This window comes from Sarcophilus harrisii, chromosome 5 (assembly GCF_902635505.1).
Source record: "Sarcophilus harrisii chromosome 5, mSarHar1.11, whole genome shotgun sequence".
NCBI classification, from domain to species: Eukaryota; Metazoa; Chordata; class Mammalia; order Dasyuromorphia; family Dasyuridae; genus Sarcophilus; species Sarcophilus harrisii.
Genome location: NC_045430.1, coordinates 100447406 through 100467724, shown reverse-complemented (window position 1 = coordinate 100467724; position 20319 = coordinate 100447406). Strand labels below are relative to the sequence as shown.

The window sequence follows — 20319 nt, the reverse complement described above, 5'->3', positions numbered from 1 at the left end:
TACCTATGATGTCTTTCTGCTCAGTTTCCAGGAAGAAATACCAAACACTGAAAACAAACTTTTATTGAAAGTTTGAAAATCTTCAGAAAAAAAATTACAGAAGATATTTTTTTTGTTTTTAAGATTTTTAATTTTAAAGAAAATTAACCTTTAAATATCATGGTAAAACTTTTGGGAGGAAGAAAGTGCTATTAGCATGCATCTGACCAGTTTTCTTAATGTCACTCTCATAATGATTGAAGAAGAAATTTTACTAGCTTTTGCAAGACTACTATGGTCATTTGAAAGTAAGAATGGATATAATATAGATGTCCCAATATATCCTGAAAAAAATTACAATGATGTATAACTCTATTTCCCATTTTCATCTGGCCTTCAAGTTGCAATATACATATATTTTCTTCTCTGAAACTCTAGCAATTTGGTGCAATTAATGAAAATGAACCTAATTGGTTTTTTGTTTTTATTGAGGAATGATGTTAAAAACAAGGAAGCCATCCTTCCCTCCAATTTTCACAACTTGTAGAGAATATAGACTTTTTAAAGAAATGGTTCCTCCTTTGTTGTCTCCACTTATAGTCATTGCAGAGTTTCTTCATCATTCAAATAATTTACACTCCTCCCCAAAACAATACTTATGTTTGCCTTCAAGATAGAATAACTATTATGGGTTATAGTATATATTATGGGTTTCATGATGATTCATGCTATACTCTCCATTGTGATATTAACAGATCCTCAAATTAATTTTAAATTGTTTGTTAAAATAGCAATTGGTTTGGTTTGGTTTTCCAAACTAAGTTTATTTGGTTGCAAATAAATTCATAAATAACTTTTGAGAGCAAATCAAATAATATCTTCTGGACATTTAAGCAACCATGCTTTGTTTATCTGTCTAAGGGAATTCTAAAAAATAAAATAAAAAAAAGCTAAGTGATTTAAAAATTAAATTCATTTTTCTCTGAGTGTTCAGAGCCACAATCCACTGCTTAGTGAGGAATTTCTATAGTTAATGAGGCAACTTGGCGTAATAGATAAAGAGCTATCCTCAGCTGAAGTCCTGCCTTTGGTACATAATGGCTGGGTGGTCCTTTGGCAGTTATTTAACTTCTCATTTATTTAGGCAACTCTCCAGGATAGTAAGTTGAAGAAAAAGTACTAATCTTCATTGATAAGAGTTTTCTTATCTGAGAGTTTTCCATACAGAAAGTCTAGCCCTGATATTTTACATAAATGCATACAATGTCTAAAAAACATATGGTTTTTATAGGTCTTATGAAAAAATATAACCTTCATTAAGGTTACTTTAATCAAAGTGGAAAAGAAAAAGGAACTGTCCTATCCTCTTAAAGTAAAAAATATAAAGATTCCTAAAATCAATAAAAATGAAATGTGAAGATAATATATATATGTATATCAATCATGTCATAGTCAACTACAAAATACTATTGTGTAAAGCAATATGTCACCTTCACATGATAATACCCACCATCATTTCTTCATCTCTCTTGCCAGAACTTTTATAACTACGGAAAATTCTTGGCAATTTATTACTTTGCCAAATCACTTTTCTTTATTAACATTTGATGTCTTTTAAACAGCAATGCCTATTTTGGGCTTTGAGTTCTGTGTGTGTGTGTGTGTGTGTGTGTGTGTATGCATATATATAATAATACGTACTTCTAATTTTATAAACAGTTTTTCAGATAAATTTTGAAAACCTAAATGCAAATAATTTTATAAAAATATTATTTATCATTTCTTCCCCTCTTTCTCTGATAATCACTTGCCACTTTCATGTTACTTTGTGTTATGGAAAGTTATCAGCTAAGCTAATAATAGAAAAAAATCTTAAGTGGTTGAATTATATTCATTAATATTTTTGTTACATATATTTAAGGAGAATTTAAATAAGTAGAAATGGAGCAGAGAGAAAACATCCATGGAATTGTAGTGTAAATCTTATGTCTTTTCAAATTATGCTTAAAAGATTCAGATGAGGAAAGGGTTAATTTGTTTTTAAAAGACCCAAGGATCTTTTGTTGTTTTGTTTGTGAGAGTAAAGGAGTAGAGATTCCAGAAACTGTAGATATGAATTAATTTTATCTTTAGCATATGAAAATATTTCATAAAAAGTGAACTTCAAAGGTGAGTGGATGACTGACAACATAGTCATCCAAGTAACCATATCCTGATTGTAGGAAACGATCACGGGGTTGGAGGCAGGTTTGCACAAACTGGGAAAAAGGGATCCAGTATGATTTTCTCTTCATCTTTTCTGCTCTGACCTGAAAAAAGGAAAGATTGTGGCTGAAGGGGCAGTTTGTAAGCTCAGCCAAGGAGCAGGAAACCATATGTGTATCAGGCCAGGTTTTCTGAATTGTGATTAGAGCTAGTAATGGTAAGTAAATGTGTACAAACATTCTATGGCATTCTATGTCTCTAGAATAGACTGAGTAAAGAAGAACAGGTGATATGACAAATTTTCATGCAAAGTCAAGGTTTTCTATAGCCTGAAGTAGTGTCAGAATTAAAGCAATAAATATGTTCTATTGATGAAGAGATAATTTAATGTTAGTTGAAAGCATTTACTAATTTAATTAGCCTGGCAAATGAAGCTAACATTCAATTAATTATGCTGTTATTACAAACAGTTCTTTGGAAAAATAAGATACTAGCTTTTTTTAAGGTATTCCAGTCTTGCTGGTATTTTCACAATGGAACTATGTGTGCCATTAATTTTAACCAATAATTATATTGTTATATTAATAAATATGTTTTTGGGAAAAATTATAAACATCTGGATTATATTTATTAATTTTCTTCTCTATTGTCCATGCCTGGGGGAAAATCTAACCACTGCTCCTCTGTTATCCTAATAGGTTTCACTTATTAGATGATGATAACAGATATTGAAACTTTAAGCATATTTCCTATGAAAAATTAATCTATATTTGCAGGGGTTTATCTTGACAATTTAACTCTAGTAAGTGATGGTAAACACCATAAAAATCATTTATCCTTTTCATGTGTCTTACAACTTCTGAAGTACTAGTGATCTCTTCTGACAATGATTGTTTTGACATATTATTTCCCAGAATATATCTAGGAATTATTTTTGAATAAATTTCATTGTATTTCATGTAGTTTATATTTTATAATCCACCAATCAACATTTCAAAGAGCTTCTAGGAGGATTTGGAAGGCTGTAAAAATCTTCTAACTTCAGATAGAAATAAAAAGGGAAGAGGAAAGGATGAGGAAGAAGATAAGGGAGGAATTTTTGGAGGGGATGAAGGTTAAGTAATAATAATAGGGTAAGGCACTGAGCAGAAGTAAACTGGAGGAATCAAGAAGGATAGGAATAGAGCAAGGAATGTAAGCAAAGCAGAGAAGTGAGAAGGGAAAGCTAAAGGAGGAGAAGGATAGTGAGGAAAATAGGGAGAAAAATAAACAAGTAATTATAGCTTAGAATATAAATTGGATGAATTCACCCACAAAATGGAAACAGATCAAAGATTAAAAATCTGAACTCAACAATATGGTATTTTCAGGAAATGTTATAAAAATGAGAGATACCTATAAACACAAAGATCAGAAGTAGAATTTATTATGTTTAAAAAGCAGGATTAGTAATCATGATCTCAAAGTTAAAAGTAAAATAGATTTAATCAAAAAAGAAAAAACAGAGAAACTATACTATATGTCAACAATATTAATATTGTTTTGAACTATTTAAAATAACTAAGCAGTATAAAGTTGGAAAATGAGTGTGGTGTAAGAAATGATAAACTGGTGAATGTAAAAAAAAAAATAAAAAGTAAGATGCTAACCACCACAGCAGCAGCAATACCTCAGGAACTCTCAGCCCAGAAATGACAAGGGGGTCAGACAACTGGTCAAAAATAGATTACAAGGGACTTACTGCAGACACTGAAAATGAGCTGGCACAACTCTATTACCTGTACACAATTATGGGTCACAGCTCCAGGAAGGAGAACAGTGCTGGTGTTTGGTCACAAGGGAGCAGGGGCCCTGGTCATAGTTCCAAAGTAGAGTGCTAATGCTCGCAGCTTCAAAGAAGCAGAGGCCATTCCCAGACAAAGATCCAAAAGAAGCAGTGACCACAATTTTTCCAGAATTATACAACCTTAGAAACACCAAACACTTGCAGACCTCCAGAACTATCTCTGAAAATAACAGCATGAAAAAGCCTTAATTGGGACAGTGCTTCCCCATCCTATAGTAGGCAAAATTTAACTTCAACACAAAGTTCAAAGCTCAAAAAATAGGCTGGAAAAATAAACAAACAAACAAGAATAATTTGTCCAGAAAAAGCTATTATGGTGATAGGAAACACTGAGACATAAATTCAGAAGAAGATAGCAATGTGAAAAAAGCTACCAAAAAGCCTCAATGCTAATTGGACCAAAGCCCAAAAAGAATCAGGAAAGAAAATGAGAGTAAAGTAAGAAAATTGTGAAAAGATAAGTGACAGTTTGCTTAAAGAGGCATAAAATTGTACTGAAGAGAAAAACTCCCTAAAAGCAGAACTGTCCATAGAAAAAGAGGTACAAAAATTCACTGAAAAGAAAAAAAAAGAGGTACAAAATCTCACTGAAAAGAATAATTCTTTAATAATTAGATCAGGCAAGTTATTCCCTCATGAGACACTAAGAGAAAATAAAGCAAATTCTAAAGAATGAAAAATAGTAGAGAATGTAGAATATCTCAATAAAAAGAAAATTCAGAATAACTCAATGGAAACACAACTCACCTGAAAAATAGATCCAAGAGAGATAATTTAAGAATTATTGAACTGACTTAAAGCTATTATCAAAAGAGAAAAAGAGAGAGAGAGAGAGAAAGACTAGACATCATATTTTAAGAAATTATAAAGGGGATAAGAGATTGAATGTCATGAATGAGAAACAGAAAGAAGCTAGATAGAAGAGTGTAGGAGGGAGCGCAATATCCAGTGAGCCTAGAAAGAGAGAAGTTGAGGCCAGATTATATAGGACTTTAAAATAGCTAAGGAACATGAAGACATGAAGCCCTCAACAAAGAGATGTTTTGCCACTAGACAACCTTTCATTGTTATAGTTGTGCATCACCACTGTTGCAATACCACACTTTTTGATTCTTTGTCTAACCACAAATACTATAGAAGGAGAGATAGATAGATGTATATGTATATGTATACACATATATATATGTGTGTATAAATATAAATAGAAATATATCAATAGCTCAAGAGGTATAAGTTTAGCCTTACTGCCTTGGGTATCCTCCTAAAAAGGAGGATCTGGCAGTGTATCTAGCTTCCCTTCTCCAAGAGAATAAAGAAAACTTTTTGCATATGACTGATGTTAGCCTTTGATTTTACTTTGTCTTTTTTTTTTTAATTTTTCAGAGTTGACTGTGAAAGTGATAACCTGTCTGAGTTCTTTGGTATTTTTAGAGTTAACAGTAATTACAAAACTGTGTGACTCTTTGGTTCTTTGTTTTCAGAGTTAACAACTGGTGTCAGAAGTGGGATCAGAAAGTACTTTCTTCCCTGCCTTGAGGATGACCCAAAGTAATGCACTTACAGGAAGTCTACTCAATTTGCACTTGAAGTGTGCAATGCGGATTTTCCTTCTCTTATGCCAATATTTAAGTCTTTGGTTAAGCTTCTTGGAAGATTCTGCTACTGCAGAAAGGATCATCCATCTCTTCTTTTTGAAGTCTCTTGACTTCCTAGATCAGGTACCTATGTGTTTATTTCCTTTTGGATGCAATATGGGAAACTTGGTAACAAGAATGAGCCACCAAAGAACTTGGCAGCATTTAGTTCTTGAAACAAATACTTGCAAGTTTCTTAATTGGCATAATTTGATAATGTTGGCTAACTTGGAGTACCTTTGATTGGGATAAAATAAATTACCTTAAGAAATGTTTTCATGAAGGCAGCAAGAAAATTAAATACCTCAAACGTGCTTTTAATAAATGGGCACTTGAAACCACCAAGCGAGATACTTTTTATAAGATTCTCTTACGAAAAGCTTAGATAGAATGATCCTGTCTATGTGTCTGTGCTTGTGTCTTTGGAAAATGCCTGTGATGTATTTGTATTGTTTATATATTCCCTTACCTTGAAAGACTTAAAAAAAAAAAATACAGCCAGCCAGAAAAAAAATGCTAAAGGCTATAGCTAAAGAGTTTAGAACAATGAGAAAGATTAACGAACTTTTCTACTTGAAGTAATTGTCCCAGTCAGCACAATTGATACCCACTTTAAGCTTTCTGTGGAAGACTGGATTATAAGGAAAGCGGAAAAAAAAAAAAAAAAAAAAAAAAACCTATAAGACACTTTTTTTCCTATCATTTAAAATTTGGCTATGTTGAAATTAAAGACATAATTGGATAATCAAACAGAATTGCTTTTTTAAAAAATCTTAATAGATTAAAGGAATTTGGAGATTAATTAGTTTCAAGAGAACAAGAGAGAACTCCTAGGATTTGGGGTAATTCCAGAAACTCATTCCTTTCTGAAATATTTTAGTAAATTTAGGGTACTACTATGTATTAAGGAAAAATAAGAATTTTTATTAAATTCTATAAAAGTAAGTGGCATTTAAATAATTTTTCCTTGAAGGTTAATTAGCCTTCTTGTTTTAGGACAATAAAGAAAAAGTTAGTTCATCCCAGAATAAAGGGGAAAAAAAATTGGCATATAGTGTGTTCTTTACAATTACCTCTTGTTAACACTTTTTTGACCTTTAAGGGAGAAAAAATTGTTTAAGCCAAAGATCTGGAGTGTCATCCCTCCCATAACTAGTTCAGAGATCACTCTCCTTTTGATTCTGCTAACTTATCTTATTGTAAATAAGTTCCCAAAGGAAGATATAGAAAAAAATGCTGGAAAAATATAGGGAAACTTGATTATATTCTATTTTTTAAAATTTATTAGCTGCATAATCTTAAGCAAGTTGTTTTATTTCTGTTTGCCCATTTTCTGAAATGTAAAGAGAGAAATAATAATGGTACCTACCTTTAAGAGTTGCTGTAAGGATCAAAATAACATAATGATTGTAAAGTGCTTGTAGTGAAAGAGATGCGAAGCACTATAGTATTTCCTTAATTGGAGGTCTGATAACTCTAAAGTGGGTTTAAAATGCTAAAAGTAATAAAATTAATTTTTATATGGGATACTTTGGAAATGTAATTAACTGAACTAATGTTATCTAAAGTTTTTTTTCATGTTTTAAATACATGATATTGTTTGTGTTATTACTGTATTTCTAAATTCTCTTATATTGTGAAATTTGAGAAACTTTTGTAAGAAAAATATTGTTAAACAAAATAACTTCCCTTTTCAATTTGGATTCTGTGAGATTATGAATTGAGCTTTTAAATGGAGGAAATAAAACTGTTAAATATTTAATAAGAGATATTTTATTATAAAAGATAATAACAACAAACTTACTATATAATATTAAATTTTTGTTTGAAAATTTTGGACTATTATAAAAGTGCAGAGGATGATTTGAACATTAAACATGTTATTTCAACATAAAAATTAAATGTTAACTGTTAAGGAACTATCAAGAAAGTTATTCAGACCGTAAGTTGCGCTTAGTGAAATTTTTCTACTTACGATAAATATTCTTGGGATTTATTATTTACTATTATTTTAACTTTTGATTACAGGAATAATTGTCTGAATTGCCATAAAGCCAATAGTAGAAAATGGCATGTGCTGAAATCTGGGAACTGCTTTAAAAAAACTGTTCCTGGGGAAAGCTTTGGGGAACGATTCTGACATGACCTGAGGTAGGATCTTCTTGACTTTATTGCCCTGTTGTATTATTTCCTCTTTGAAAAGGAAATTTTTCCACTAGGTTAAACCCAAGACTTGCTTTTAATACTCTGTGTTTACATGATTGGTTGTCAAATATGATTCATGCCTGGAATCAAACAGAGTTAAGGAAGTTTTTCCCTACATTATGATACATGACCTTGTTATAACTATGCCTCTTCTTTTTCTTTTATAGCAAATTTTTATATTCAAGAAGTTTTATAAGTACATGATAAAGAAATAATAGATTGATACTGAATCATCTTTGGGTTACTATTATATAGGCTGCAAATAGGAACATCTTATAACTTTAACCTGTATTTTTGGTCAAACACAGATGATATTGTCCAAAGAGGGAAATGACTAGACAAAGTAACAAGACAAAGATATAAGGTAAAAGTCTTCTAATTAGATGAAATAGTAAATTTTGACAAAGCAACAGGATTAGGTGAAAATACATGTACATGTGTATACTATTGACTTCCAAACTTCCAAATCTTTCATGGAAATCCAGGCTTTGAGTATACTTTAGTAATACGTTCTCAAAATTGCCATTACCTAGTCCTTTAATTTATAAGAGCTACAGGCAACAGATTTAAAACTAGAAGTTATAGATTATTTGCCACTCTGCATTGGTGAAAGGATTTTACAAATTGGGAATTCCCCACATAGAACAATGAAACATAAGGCAAATCTATTGTCTACTACTATATTTTGTACCTATTTTTTATTGTAGTTTTGCTTATGCTTCTGTCTCCTGTACTAGATTATTAACAAGGAGCAAGAATCTTATTTTAATTAAATTTAGTTTATTTCAATATAACCTATTCTAATTTATGCCATGACTGAAGTTGCTGTTTAGAAAGGAAAGCAGATTTTTCCTGATGCTTTGATTCAAAAAGAACTCCACCATAATTTAACTACTAAATGATTTATTATATGTATTATATGCCAGCTAGATGCTGCTCCTTCTCAGAATTGTATAGCCACCTAAGAAATAAACTACTTAAAAATCTATAGCTATCTTACCTTGGCAAGTTTTCCAGTTAGTTGGTTTTCAAATTAGCAATATTTAAGGATAAGGTACTTAAAATAGTACCCAAAGAAACTGTGGCTAAAGCCAAAGGAAATAAGATTTCTTTAAGGCATACCTATCTATGTAAAAATACAAAAGCATTGAGCTTTAATTTAAAATATAAAATAATCAGACCAGGAATAAACACAGCTAATATATTTATTTATTCCTTTAAAAATTTATATTTTCTACTTGCTGAAAAATTAGTAAATGAGAATTTTTAGTTAAGTGGAAGAGTACATAGACATTTGTAGTATAAATATCTACACAGTACAGTTTTAGTAAAATAAACAAAATCAGTATTGTCTATTACTGGTTCAGGCATAAAAGATTATTAAGTAGAGTTTAAAAATGCTGTCTTCAAGAATCAACAGTGTTACAATATAAGTACATAAAACTTTCCACTGGAAAATATTATGAATTGATACAAATCAAATATATTTGGTGTTTTTAATAGAAAAGTCTTTAAACTCTTACCTCGAACAACAAGGTCTGCTGATGCAGAGGAATTATCCACAATTGTCTGAGCAGTGCAAGTATAACGTCCAGCATGTTTCAGCTGGGCATTTTTAATAAGCAAGTCCCCATTGGAATCTATCTGAAATTTTTAAAAAATTCATAATTGGTATTGTTTTATCAGTTATGTAGTATGTATACACGTGTGTGTATACATATATATTTTCATATGTGTGTGGACATAAGCATAAACTGCTAGTAAGCAAGTTACTTGATCTCTTTAGGTTTCCTTACATATAATTTTCAGGGATTACATAAGATGTTTTCTAAGTTCATATTTAGCTTTACGTTTTCTACAATTTCTACTAAAATGAGAGAAAAATGAATGGACACAATTTGATTGACACCTTCCTAGTCAACAAAAGAGAAGATTATTTGATCTTGATATCATTATCAATGCCTTCTACTTCAATCTACATACATGTGATAGAGACAGATAAACCATGATTGGGTAAAACTTGATCTACCTAGATGTACCACAGTTGAACCATGTGAAAAAATGAACAAGATATTCATTCCATTTCTAGGCTTTGGGCATTTTTTTTCTAGTTCTCCCTCATACCTAGAACAGTTTCCTTCTTCTACTCTGATTGTTGACTTCCCTAGCATACTTTAAGTCCCAATTAAAATTTTAACTCTACAGGAAGCCTTAAGAAGGGTTATTTCTTAATTTTAATACTTTCCCTCTTTTAATTATGTCTTATTTATCTTGTATATATATATATATATATATGTGTGTGTGTGTGTGTGTGTGTGTGTGTGTGTAATATTTGCTTATATGTTGTCTCCCCTATTACACTGTAAGTTCCTCGAAGTCAGGGGCTATCTTTTGCCTTTTTGTGTGTGTATGCTGAAATACTTTGTACAGAACCTAGGTCAAAGCACTTGATTAATAAATGTTGAATTGAATTGAATTCTTTTTAAACTGCTTCTATTCTTTAGATGAAGTATGTGTTTTATTTCCAGTTCTAGGTTGCAGCTGGGCCCAGTTCAGTGTTGGTAATTTTTTAGAAACTAGTTCTCTAGAAAATGTATTTAGTATACTCACAACATGCTTTTAAGTTTAATTTGCATTATTGATATTTTCCCCATCACTTTTTGAAGACTAAAAATTAACAACAACAAAAACCAAGCACTGATGCTGCAGCATTTGCTTATTTCTGAGGTATTAATATTGCCACTAAAAATTTAATAATCACAAGAGCTAGTGTGAACTAGCTTCAATATACTCCTGACTAAATCTTCTTTGATAGACATTTGGCCCCACAGCAGTCAGTAAGTCATTTCAAATCGAATAAATGCTTAATAAATATGTATCTGGAACATGCTATGTCCATGGTATTGTGCTACTCACAATTCCTTGCTCATTAGATTATGAATTACTTCTCAATATATCAAATACTGGTAGGTCAAAATAGTAGGAATTTTTTGGAAAGACATTTTAAGCTGTTGTGAGTCATTAAAACAAAAGACTACTTTGGGATTAAAAAAACTATGTGATGGAAAGTAAGATGTAAGAAGACAAGAAAGGTTAGATTATATGGGTTTTATATATATATATATATATATATATATATATATATATATATAAAATGGGGGTTATATTATTAAGAGTTTTGACTACCAAACACTCTAATTTATTTTTGCTTCTAGAAGCAACTGAAAACCAATGAATTTTTTTTGGGGGGAAACAGGAAGTTTGTAAAATGAGTAGACCTGTATTTTAGGAAAATCATTTTATGGCTAAAATGAAGTAGAGAGACTAGTAGGATATTGTAGTAATAGAAGTGTGAGGTGATAAGGACCTACACTAGCGTGGTGGCAGTGTTACATAAGAGAAAAGAGTATATTTGAGAGATGTTGCAAAGATAAAATCAGCAGGCCTTAGTAACAGCTTGAATGTGAGGAATGAGAAATAGTGAGGAATATAGCTAGGATGGCTCCTATGTTGGGGGTCTGAAGGACTGGGAAGATGAAGTTGCTATTCAGGAAGGCAAGAGGAGGCTTAAGAGGAAAAACAGTGAATTTTTTTTTGGACCAAATGAGTTTAGAATGTCTACTGTTCATGGATTCTGTAAGGCAATTGAAGATTCAAGCTTGGAGGTCAGAAAAAAAGATTGGGACAGGAAAGATAGATTTGAGAATCATCAGTATAAAGGTAGTAATTAAATTGGTAATCAAATCCATCAGAGCTTTCAAAAGAAGTAACATAGAATAAGAATTGAAGAAGATAGAGGACAGAACTCTGAGGGACATCTACAACTACATTTAATATGTAGTGATAGTCATACTTACCATAAAATTCCTCATATAATGACTATTTTCTTTGTTAAAATCAATCACATATCCATTCAAAGACCAAATAAATGTGAGGTCCAATGCAGGATCATGGGATGCAGCACACTGCATGGTAGCATTCTCACCCACAGTGACATCAGCATTAGCTGGGGGCAAAGTAATCCTTGTGGCATCTGAGAAAGAAAGAAAGAAAGAAAGAAAGAAAGAAAGAAAGAAAGAAAGAAAGAAAGAAAGAAAGAAAGAAAGAAAGAAAGAAAGAAAGAAAGAAAGAAAGAAAGAAAGAAAGAAAGAAAGAAAGAAAGAAAGAAAGAAAGAAAGAAAGAAAGAAAGAAAGAAAGAAAGAAAGAAAGAAAGAAAGAAAGAAAGAAAGAAAGAAAGAAAGAAAGAAAGAAAGAAAGAAAGAAAGAAAGAAAGAAAGAAAGAAAGAAAGAAAGAAAGAAAGAAAAAAGAAAGAAAGAAAGAGAAGAAAGAAAGAAAAGAAAGAAAGAAAGAAAGAAAGAAAGAAAGAAAGAAAAGAAAGAAAGAAAGAAAGAAAGAAAAGAAAGAAAGAAAGAAAGAAAGAAAGAAAGAAAAGAAAGAAAGAAAGAAAGAAAGAAAAGAAAGAAAGAAAGAAAGAAAGAAAGAAAGAAAGAAAGAAAGAAAGAAAGAAAGAAAGAAAGAAAGAAAGAAAGAAAGAAAGAAAAGAAAAGAAAAGAAAATTCTAAGAAAATGATGCACAATAGAGAAATTCTAAAATGTTTTGGGCTCATGCCTGAAAATGTATAAGCTTTTTTCAGTGAACTTTATTTCAATGAGTTTCTAAAAAAAAGTCAGAATGGACTTTTTCAGAGAATTTTTGACAATTGAAATTTGCAACCATGAATTCTAGGAAAGGATAAGGCAAGGTTATTACTACAAATTACTAAAGTAATTTGACCCTTAAGTTCACTAATTTTATTAATAATTATATCTCACCTGTAATTAATAGAGTTCCAGTATTATTAGCTTTTCCTCTGTTATTTTCTGCAAAACATGTGTAAGTGCCTTCATCAGCCCTTGTAATGTTCCTGATTTCAAGGCTACCATCATCCCAAATGAGAATTCTATTTTAATAGAAAAAAAGAATTCACTAAATATGATTAATGTAATAAATGTATATTTATATTTACTTCAATACTTTAAAGAACTGTAATTTCATCCATTTCAGCAGATAACGATCCCACCAATGCCTTAATAGATAGCTCAATGAATTGCTGTGGCTAAATGGATTCAACTAGTACCAATTTTCTAGGTATGATTTATGAATTACCTGAGATAGACTATGTAAAACATCCATTTTGCTGCTGGGTTAACATTAAAAGTCATTCTAGTCTGATGAATTTGCCAGAGTTCTATAGATGTTTTAGGGACAAAACTTTTTAGAATCCAAGGGCATCTCCACATTAACATAGATCTTTTGAGGAGATTTTTAACCTATTATATATTATAAAAGAACTATATTTTGACAAAATTACATTTTACATAAAAAATGATGGTAACTTTTTTTTAATTTGAAAAATCAATGTTGGTTTGCCTTTCGATACAAATGGATATTCAATCTTCATCATAATAAAGATGCTAATTAGTAACATATTCTACTTTTCCCCTCTTTTTCTTTTTATCTAACTTGAAGAAGAGATCTATTTCACAAAGCTGTTAAACAGGAAAAATGTTCATGAGATCAGAGAATTTAGAAATAAAAAGGACCTTGGAGATCATAGATGCTACTCCCCGCATTTTACAGATGAGGAAACTGAGGCCCAGATAAACTGAATGATTCACCTAAGGTAACATGAGTAACAGCAGCAAAGTCATGGTCTGAAACCAAGACCTGTAATGTACTTTTTCACTGCATGGAAAAAGGGATATTATACAGAATATAAATGTTTTTATTGTTAGACAGTCATTTTTTTTGAGTTCTATCAAACTTCATTACCCCATTTGGGTTTTTCTTGGCAAAGATACTGGAGTGGTTTACCTTTTTTTTCTCCAGTTCATTTTACAGATGAAAGAACTGAGGGAGACAGTTAAGTGACTTGCACAGATTCATTCATATAGTGAATAAGTGTCTGAAGCCAAATTTCATCTGGGGGAAATTTATCTTCCTGACTTCAGGGCCAGAGCTCTATATACTGCACAATCTTACTGCCCTAAAATATATGCAGTAGTAAATGTAGTAACAGAAAAAATAAGTTTTCAATGAGAATTTTACTTCTTTAATGATACTAATTCTAGCTAAGATTATTGATTTTTTTCCCTAAGGCAAATGGATTTAAGTTACTTGCCCAGGATTACAAAGCTAGGAAATGTTAACTGTCTAAGGTCAGATTTGAACTCAGGTCTTCCTGACTTCAGGGCTGGTGCTCTATCCACTGCATCACCTAGCTGCCCCTAGAAACACAATTCTTAATTTTAAAGTTATATCTCTCCCATATTCTGTATATTTCTGTTAAAATATAAATTAAATTAAAAAATAAGTCACAGAGAGATGAATCTTGGGAGAATCAGGCTAAATTGGTTTCATGTTTTATATAGACATTTTTAATGCAAATTACATCCTAGGAAAATCAGTTACTTAACGTAATCAACTTTAACATATAATGATAAAAATTTAAGCCATATTTCTGGATGTCTATTGGCTATATCAGTTTTCCTATTGAGAATTTATATAAGATTTGAAATAATATAAAGTGGAAAGAGCCTTTGACTTCTAGTTCTGACTCTAGCTAGGTGACCCTGAAAAAATCACCTCACTTATCTGGACTCTAATAGGAAAACTGAGCCTACCAGAGCATCTTAACTTCTGCCCTTTCACTGTACCCTTACTCCCACCTGGCATATGGATTCTAAATTTCCGACTGCCACCCTTGAAGGAATTAATCCACTTAACTTTGGGACTCCATATTAGTGTTTAAGTCTTCTGTTTTGTGAATGAAAACTCATCTAATTTACTTAGGTAACCGTAGACCATGCTTCACATCCCAGTCATCTACCAAAATCAAGGCTTATCTGAGCTTCTTGACCTGATGCTTAATATATACAATTACCCCCACCTTATATACACTTTGATTTTCTTGTTCTGGAAACAGTAATATTACCATTGCTACTGGAAAGAATATGGCAATCAAATACCCTGTGACTCCACTCACAATTTCAATGTTTGCCTTTCTTCACTCCTTTAAATATTCTGTTACTGTCAGCTCCTCATGCAAAATACTTTGGCCAATTTTTATCCTTATTTGCAAAAAAAAGTAAAACAAAATAAAACAAACCCAATGTTTCAGACAAGTTACTGAAGATAAAATTACAATCTAATCCAATTCTCTCATTTTACAGGTTAGGAACTAAGACTGAGAAGTTAAGAGACTTGTTTAGGAATACAAACCTGGTAAATAAAAATATATAAATTGAATTTGTACTTTTTAGTGCTAACATTATAATAATGCATGGTTTATTTGACCTATCTGAGCTCAATAGAACTTTACTGTATTCTCATATTAAAATGTAAACTACTTGAAAACAGTGTGTATTTTTTTTTCATTTATTTCCAAAGTACTTATTTTTGCATTCATTTCCAAAGTTCCACATCATGCCTAGTACACAGTATATACTTAAAATAAACATTCATTTATTCATTCTTCATCTATAAAATGAAGAAGTATGACTAAAATCTTTTCCAAAGTTAACATTCTATGAAGGAGTGCATAGAATAGGTTTGAAATCATAAAGGAATAAAGGAGTAAGATATCCTTCCTCTGTCACTTATTTAGCTATGTGACTCTGTACAAGTCAGTTAATTTCTCAGTTCCTAGGAGTTTCCAACCAAGACAGAAATGGCCCATGATTATTAAATCATCATTCTGTCCTATGAAATTTTATTATAAATATCTAGTCTAATCTTTCAAATTCCAAAAGGATTCATTTCCCACTCTTTGACAACTAATAACTGTCAATGCAAGTAGTGACACAGTACAATACAACTAATACCTCTCTTAATAGAGGGGCAGCGAGGTGGCACAATGAAAAGAGAGCTGGCCTGAGAGTCAGGAAAATCTAAGTTCAAATTTGGCTCCAAACATATGCTAGTTGTGTGACCTAAGGCAAAAATCCTTTTGCCCTCATTTTCCTCATCTATAAAATGAGCAGAAGGAAATAGCAAACACTCTAGTATCTTTGCAATAACAAAAAAATGTGGTCACAAAGAGTCTGGTATAATTGAAAAACTGTGTGAACTAAAGTTTTAACCTGTTCTAAATACATTGTATCATTATTTTGAGTAAAAATGGAAAATACCTTGAAAATTTTAAAAAGCTTCTTAAAAATTTTAAATATTATTTTAATCATGTTCATTACCAGCAGCAGCAGCACCATCATTATCATCATCATCATATACTTTGGACCTACTATTTTTCCAAACTTATAAATTATGGACTTTTATATTGAGTCTACTACTACTATAATGATTTGACCAGGATAGAGTATAATAGCTCCATATAATAATCCCTCCATTTACTCTTAACTATCTCATTCTCTTCTTCCTTAGTGACAGAGCTTTAAAGAAACATTCATATTGATCACGTGAAAACATGCTATCATATGAAATGCTTTTTACAACACTGAATTTGAAGGAATTTAAATTTTCTGAACTGACCGAGTACTATTGACAAGCCATTCCGTTCCTTTACTCCATGAAAATTTTGGTTTAGGTGCAGCCTTAGGCTTGCATTCAATTAAAACACGTCCTCCTTTAGCTGCTAGGGTCTTCTTCTTCATAGGATTCATTTCAAAGGTGGGAGCCATGGCTAAAGGAAAATCAACAATTATTAAGCTATTTTTCATTTTTTTCTGCTTAAAATTTTCTTCTTTCTTTAATTTTCTCTATTAAAGGTAAATAACATATAGAAAAGTTTTTAATCAGCACTATATAAATGTGGATTGTACTTATTTTAATACCTAATGTTAAAAATCTGTGATTGATAGAAAAGTTCACTTTATTACTTCCCTGTAATTTTATGTCTAGATGATTACAAATAAAATTGTTATAAATTTAGTCATAATTGGATGCTTGAGGTTCATCTACCTTGGGAATCTAAAACTGGGGAAAATTCCTTGGGAAAAATTCCTTGGGAAAAATTCAGTTTAAATAATTTTCAAATGTCTACTAGCAAACAAGATGAGTGATACAGAAACCATTCAATATGCTGAGGAAGATCTTTGGTATCTGTTTTATTGAGGGCATCAATAAATTTATCTCAGAGCAGGATCTCTGAAAGCATCACTGCCTTATCATGACTCCAGTTTTAAAATTCTATGATTCTCCAGTTTTGTTCTGTAGCAAATTCTTCACAATAAGAAAATGTTATTACACTCCATATAATAAAATATTTTTAAATTATTTCAAAAGCCTACTACTAATAGTTCCAGATAACATAAGACTGATTTTAAAAATATTTTATTTTCAAGACAATATTATTCCAACTCTAACAATGTAACTAAAAAAGAATGAGGATGTAATTATTATACATGCTTATCACTAGAAACACCTCTGCATAAGCTAGCTCATGTCATAAAATGATTCATAACAATTTTTATTGTTCTTTTTATTTATATTAGCCAGTATTTGGTATAAGAGTATAAATAAAATATATAAAGTAAGATTATAAAAAAATTAATAGTTTTATTTTTAAAAATTTTCTTTTTAATATACTTTTTAAAAATTGAGTTCTGAATTTTCCCTTATCCCTCCTTCTCCTCCACCCACACAATATCATATCTAGTATACATGTGAAATCATGCAAAATATTTTTCTAAATTAGGCATGTTGCAAAAATAAAGGCAAGACAAATAAACAACATGATAATTCCTCAGTTTACACTCACACTCCATTAGTTTTCTTTTTGGAGATGGATAACATTTTTCTTTTTTTTTTTTTTTAATTATAGCTTTTTATTTACAAAATCTATGCATGGGTAATTTTTCAACATTGACTCTTGCAAAACCTTCTGTTCTCACTTTTCCCCTTTTTTCCTCTCCTCCCCTAGATGGCAGGTAGACCAATACATGTTAAATATGTTAAAGTATATATTAAATACAATATATGTATACATTGGATAACATTTTTCACTAATAAGTCCTTTATAATTGTCTTAGATCACTGTATTGATTAGAATAACAGTCATTCATAATTGATCATTACACAATATTGCTGTTACTGAGTACAATGTTCTCCTATATCTGCCCACTTCACTTCAAGTTAAGTCTTCCCAGGTTTTTCTAAAACCATTCTGCTCATCATTTTTTGTAGAACAATTCTTGTTCAGCCGTTCCCCAATTGATGAGCATCTCCTCACTTCTAATTCTTTGCCACCATAGAAAGAGCTGCTATAAATATTTTTGTACATATAGGTCCTATAGATAGCACTGATTACTTTGGCAGAAAACAGTCTGTTCATAATCTTTGGCCATTTTGTCAATTAAGGAAAGGCTCTTTTCATAAGTTTGACTCAGTTCTCTACATATTTGAGAAATGAGGACTTTATCTGAGAAACCTGCCATAAATATTTTTCACAATTATGATTACTAATTTCCTTCCATCCCCCTTTCCTCCCTGTTTATACTTCCCTCTCTGTTAGGGACATTTCTCCTTCTCTGAGAATTGCCATGTATGCCATGTCAGCTGGTAGGGTGGGCCCAGGAGGTAAAAAAGAGCTTGGCCTCTGAGGCAGGAGGTTGTGTCTTGCAGGTGTTAAAGGAACCACTAGGTTCCTTGAGATGGTGGGGGTGTGCCCTCTTACTCTATCTCTACCTAGAACAAAACTAACTCCAGGTGTCTCCCTTCTATAGATCTACCTACACAATGGGCTGGTAAACAGAGAGAGATGCACACATACAAATATATACTTGTTCTTGCACTCTCTTGTTCCTTTCCTGCTAACCCCTGCTGAGATTATCAATAAAGAAAGGCTGTTTTGCACCTTAAGATCGACTTGTCTTCATGTGTATCCAGGGGTATCCCAAAGACTAGTATGTATGACCCTGGCAGTCTAAGAATAGTATACCCAGACAATTCAGTACATATAGTACTCAACAGGGAGCAGGATTGGCCAGGGACCTCATGAGTTTGGCTGGTCCAATCATGGGAAGGGAGATGAGACCCCAAGACTGATATAGGCCTGGGATGGAAGATGAAACAGGTTTTTCTGAGGATCCCGGATCAAGAGGTGCTGGGGAAAGAAATTAATAGAATAGTAAAGCAAGCCAAAAGTAGATGTGACATCACAGGAAGAGGTAGTGGGAAAGAAGGAGGAAGTGGACAGATTTACTAACAGAATTAGAATGTATATTATAGAAAGCAGCCAATGAAGGGGACCAGGGAAGAACGTGGGCCCCATTAGAGTGAAAAAACTTAAGGAACTGAAAGAGAATTTCTATATGTTAATGAGCCTCCAGTATACTAACACCAAATGATTGGAAGACCATTGCTAAAGTTTGCCTTATACCTGGGGAGTCTCTGCAGTGGATGACTATTTGCACACTTGGCAAAAAAAATTTTGAGGAGTGTGGTTCTGCATGTCTCTTACAATGATTTCCATAAAATAGTAGGAGTTGGAAGGTATAAAAGAAATGAGGACCAAATGCATTATGATGCAGCAGTGTATGCAGCTGTGTCCCAATGTGCCCAATGAGCATTTAGCAAAATTCAAGCTTTTGGAAAGCAGAGGCCCTCAATGACTCAAATTAAACAGGGCCCAGATGAACATTTCCCTGATTTTGTGGCTCCCTAAAGGTGGCTGTTGAGAGGTTAGTAGGTAAAGGAGAAGCAGCAGGTTTATAGAGAGAATGCTAACGCCCGACACAAGCTTTGAAGAGGTGATAAAAAGATGTGAGAATGTTGGCTCCAGTGACTTTCAAATGGATGTCCTTGCAGCTGCTATTTTTAAAAGAGTCAGGGAGGGAATGAAGGTTAGTGAAATCAAGATGTTATCAATGTGGGAAGACTGGTCACTTCAGAGCCCAGTGCAGTCAGGCAGGTAGGGAAACTCGTCCAAAAGGGATATGCCATAATTGCAATAACCAGGAGATTATACAAAGGAGTGCCGCAAAAATAATTCAGGAAATGGGATAAGGGATTCTTTGAGGACCCAGCAACAAGCCTATCAGGTGGGGAGGAAAGGCAATTTAATCCAGCAATTCCATCAGGACTACAGCAGAAATGTTTGGGTTTCCCCTTCACAGTGGGGGGAGTTTCCAAATTGACCCCGGATACACAGCCATAATACCAGTAACCGGGCTAGACCCAACTCTAAGAGCGGTGCTTGTGGTGAGTCCACACCACAGTGATTACAACAGAACAATCTTAGGCTGTGGTAATTAATCCACATGAGACACCAGCATTTTTAGAGAAGGGTGAGCTAATAGCACAGGCATTCCTTCTCTTAGATGGGCCAGATTTTGATATTAATTGGATATAGCATATAGAGCAAGGCAAGCCTTGGGCCAATATATATGTTAAAGGAAAAGCATTTAAAGGGCTACTTGACACTGGAGCTGATAGGTCTGTTATCTCACAGCT

At 32.2% G+C, this 20319-nt stretch overlaps 1 protein-coding gene across 4 annotated transcripts in view; it reads right to left on the bottom strand.

Annotated features, from left to right (window-relative positions):
* The window catches only part of CNTN1 (contactin 1), a 249196-nt gene that overhangs the window by 70188 nt on the left and 158689 nt on the right, over nucleotides 1-20319 (bottom strand). For 3 of the 4 annotated variants that reach the window (XM_031938160.1, XM_031938162.1, XM_031938161.1), the window contains exons 11-14: nucleotides 16399-16549; nucleotides 12684-12811; nucleotides 11727-11902; nucleotides 9393-9513 (exon numbers count right to left, since the gene is read on the bottom strand). In XM_031938160.1, the coding sequence (XP_031794020.1) occupies nucleotides 9393-9513; nucleotides 11727-11902; nucleotides 12684-12811; nucleotides 16399-16549 (576 nt within the window). Of the gene's footprint in view, nucleotides 1-2145; nucleotides 2289-9392; nucleotides 9514-11726; nucleotides 11903-12683; nucleotides 12812-16398; nucleotides 16550-20319 lie in introns of those variants that run through there. The other variant, XM_031938163.1, reaches the window with a different exon arrangement.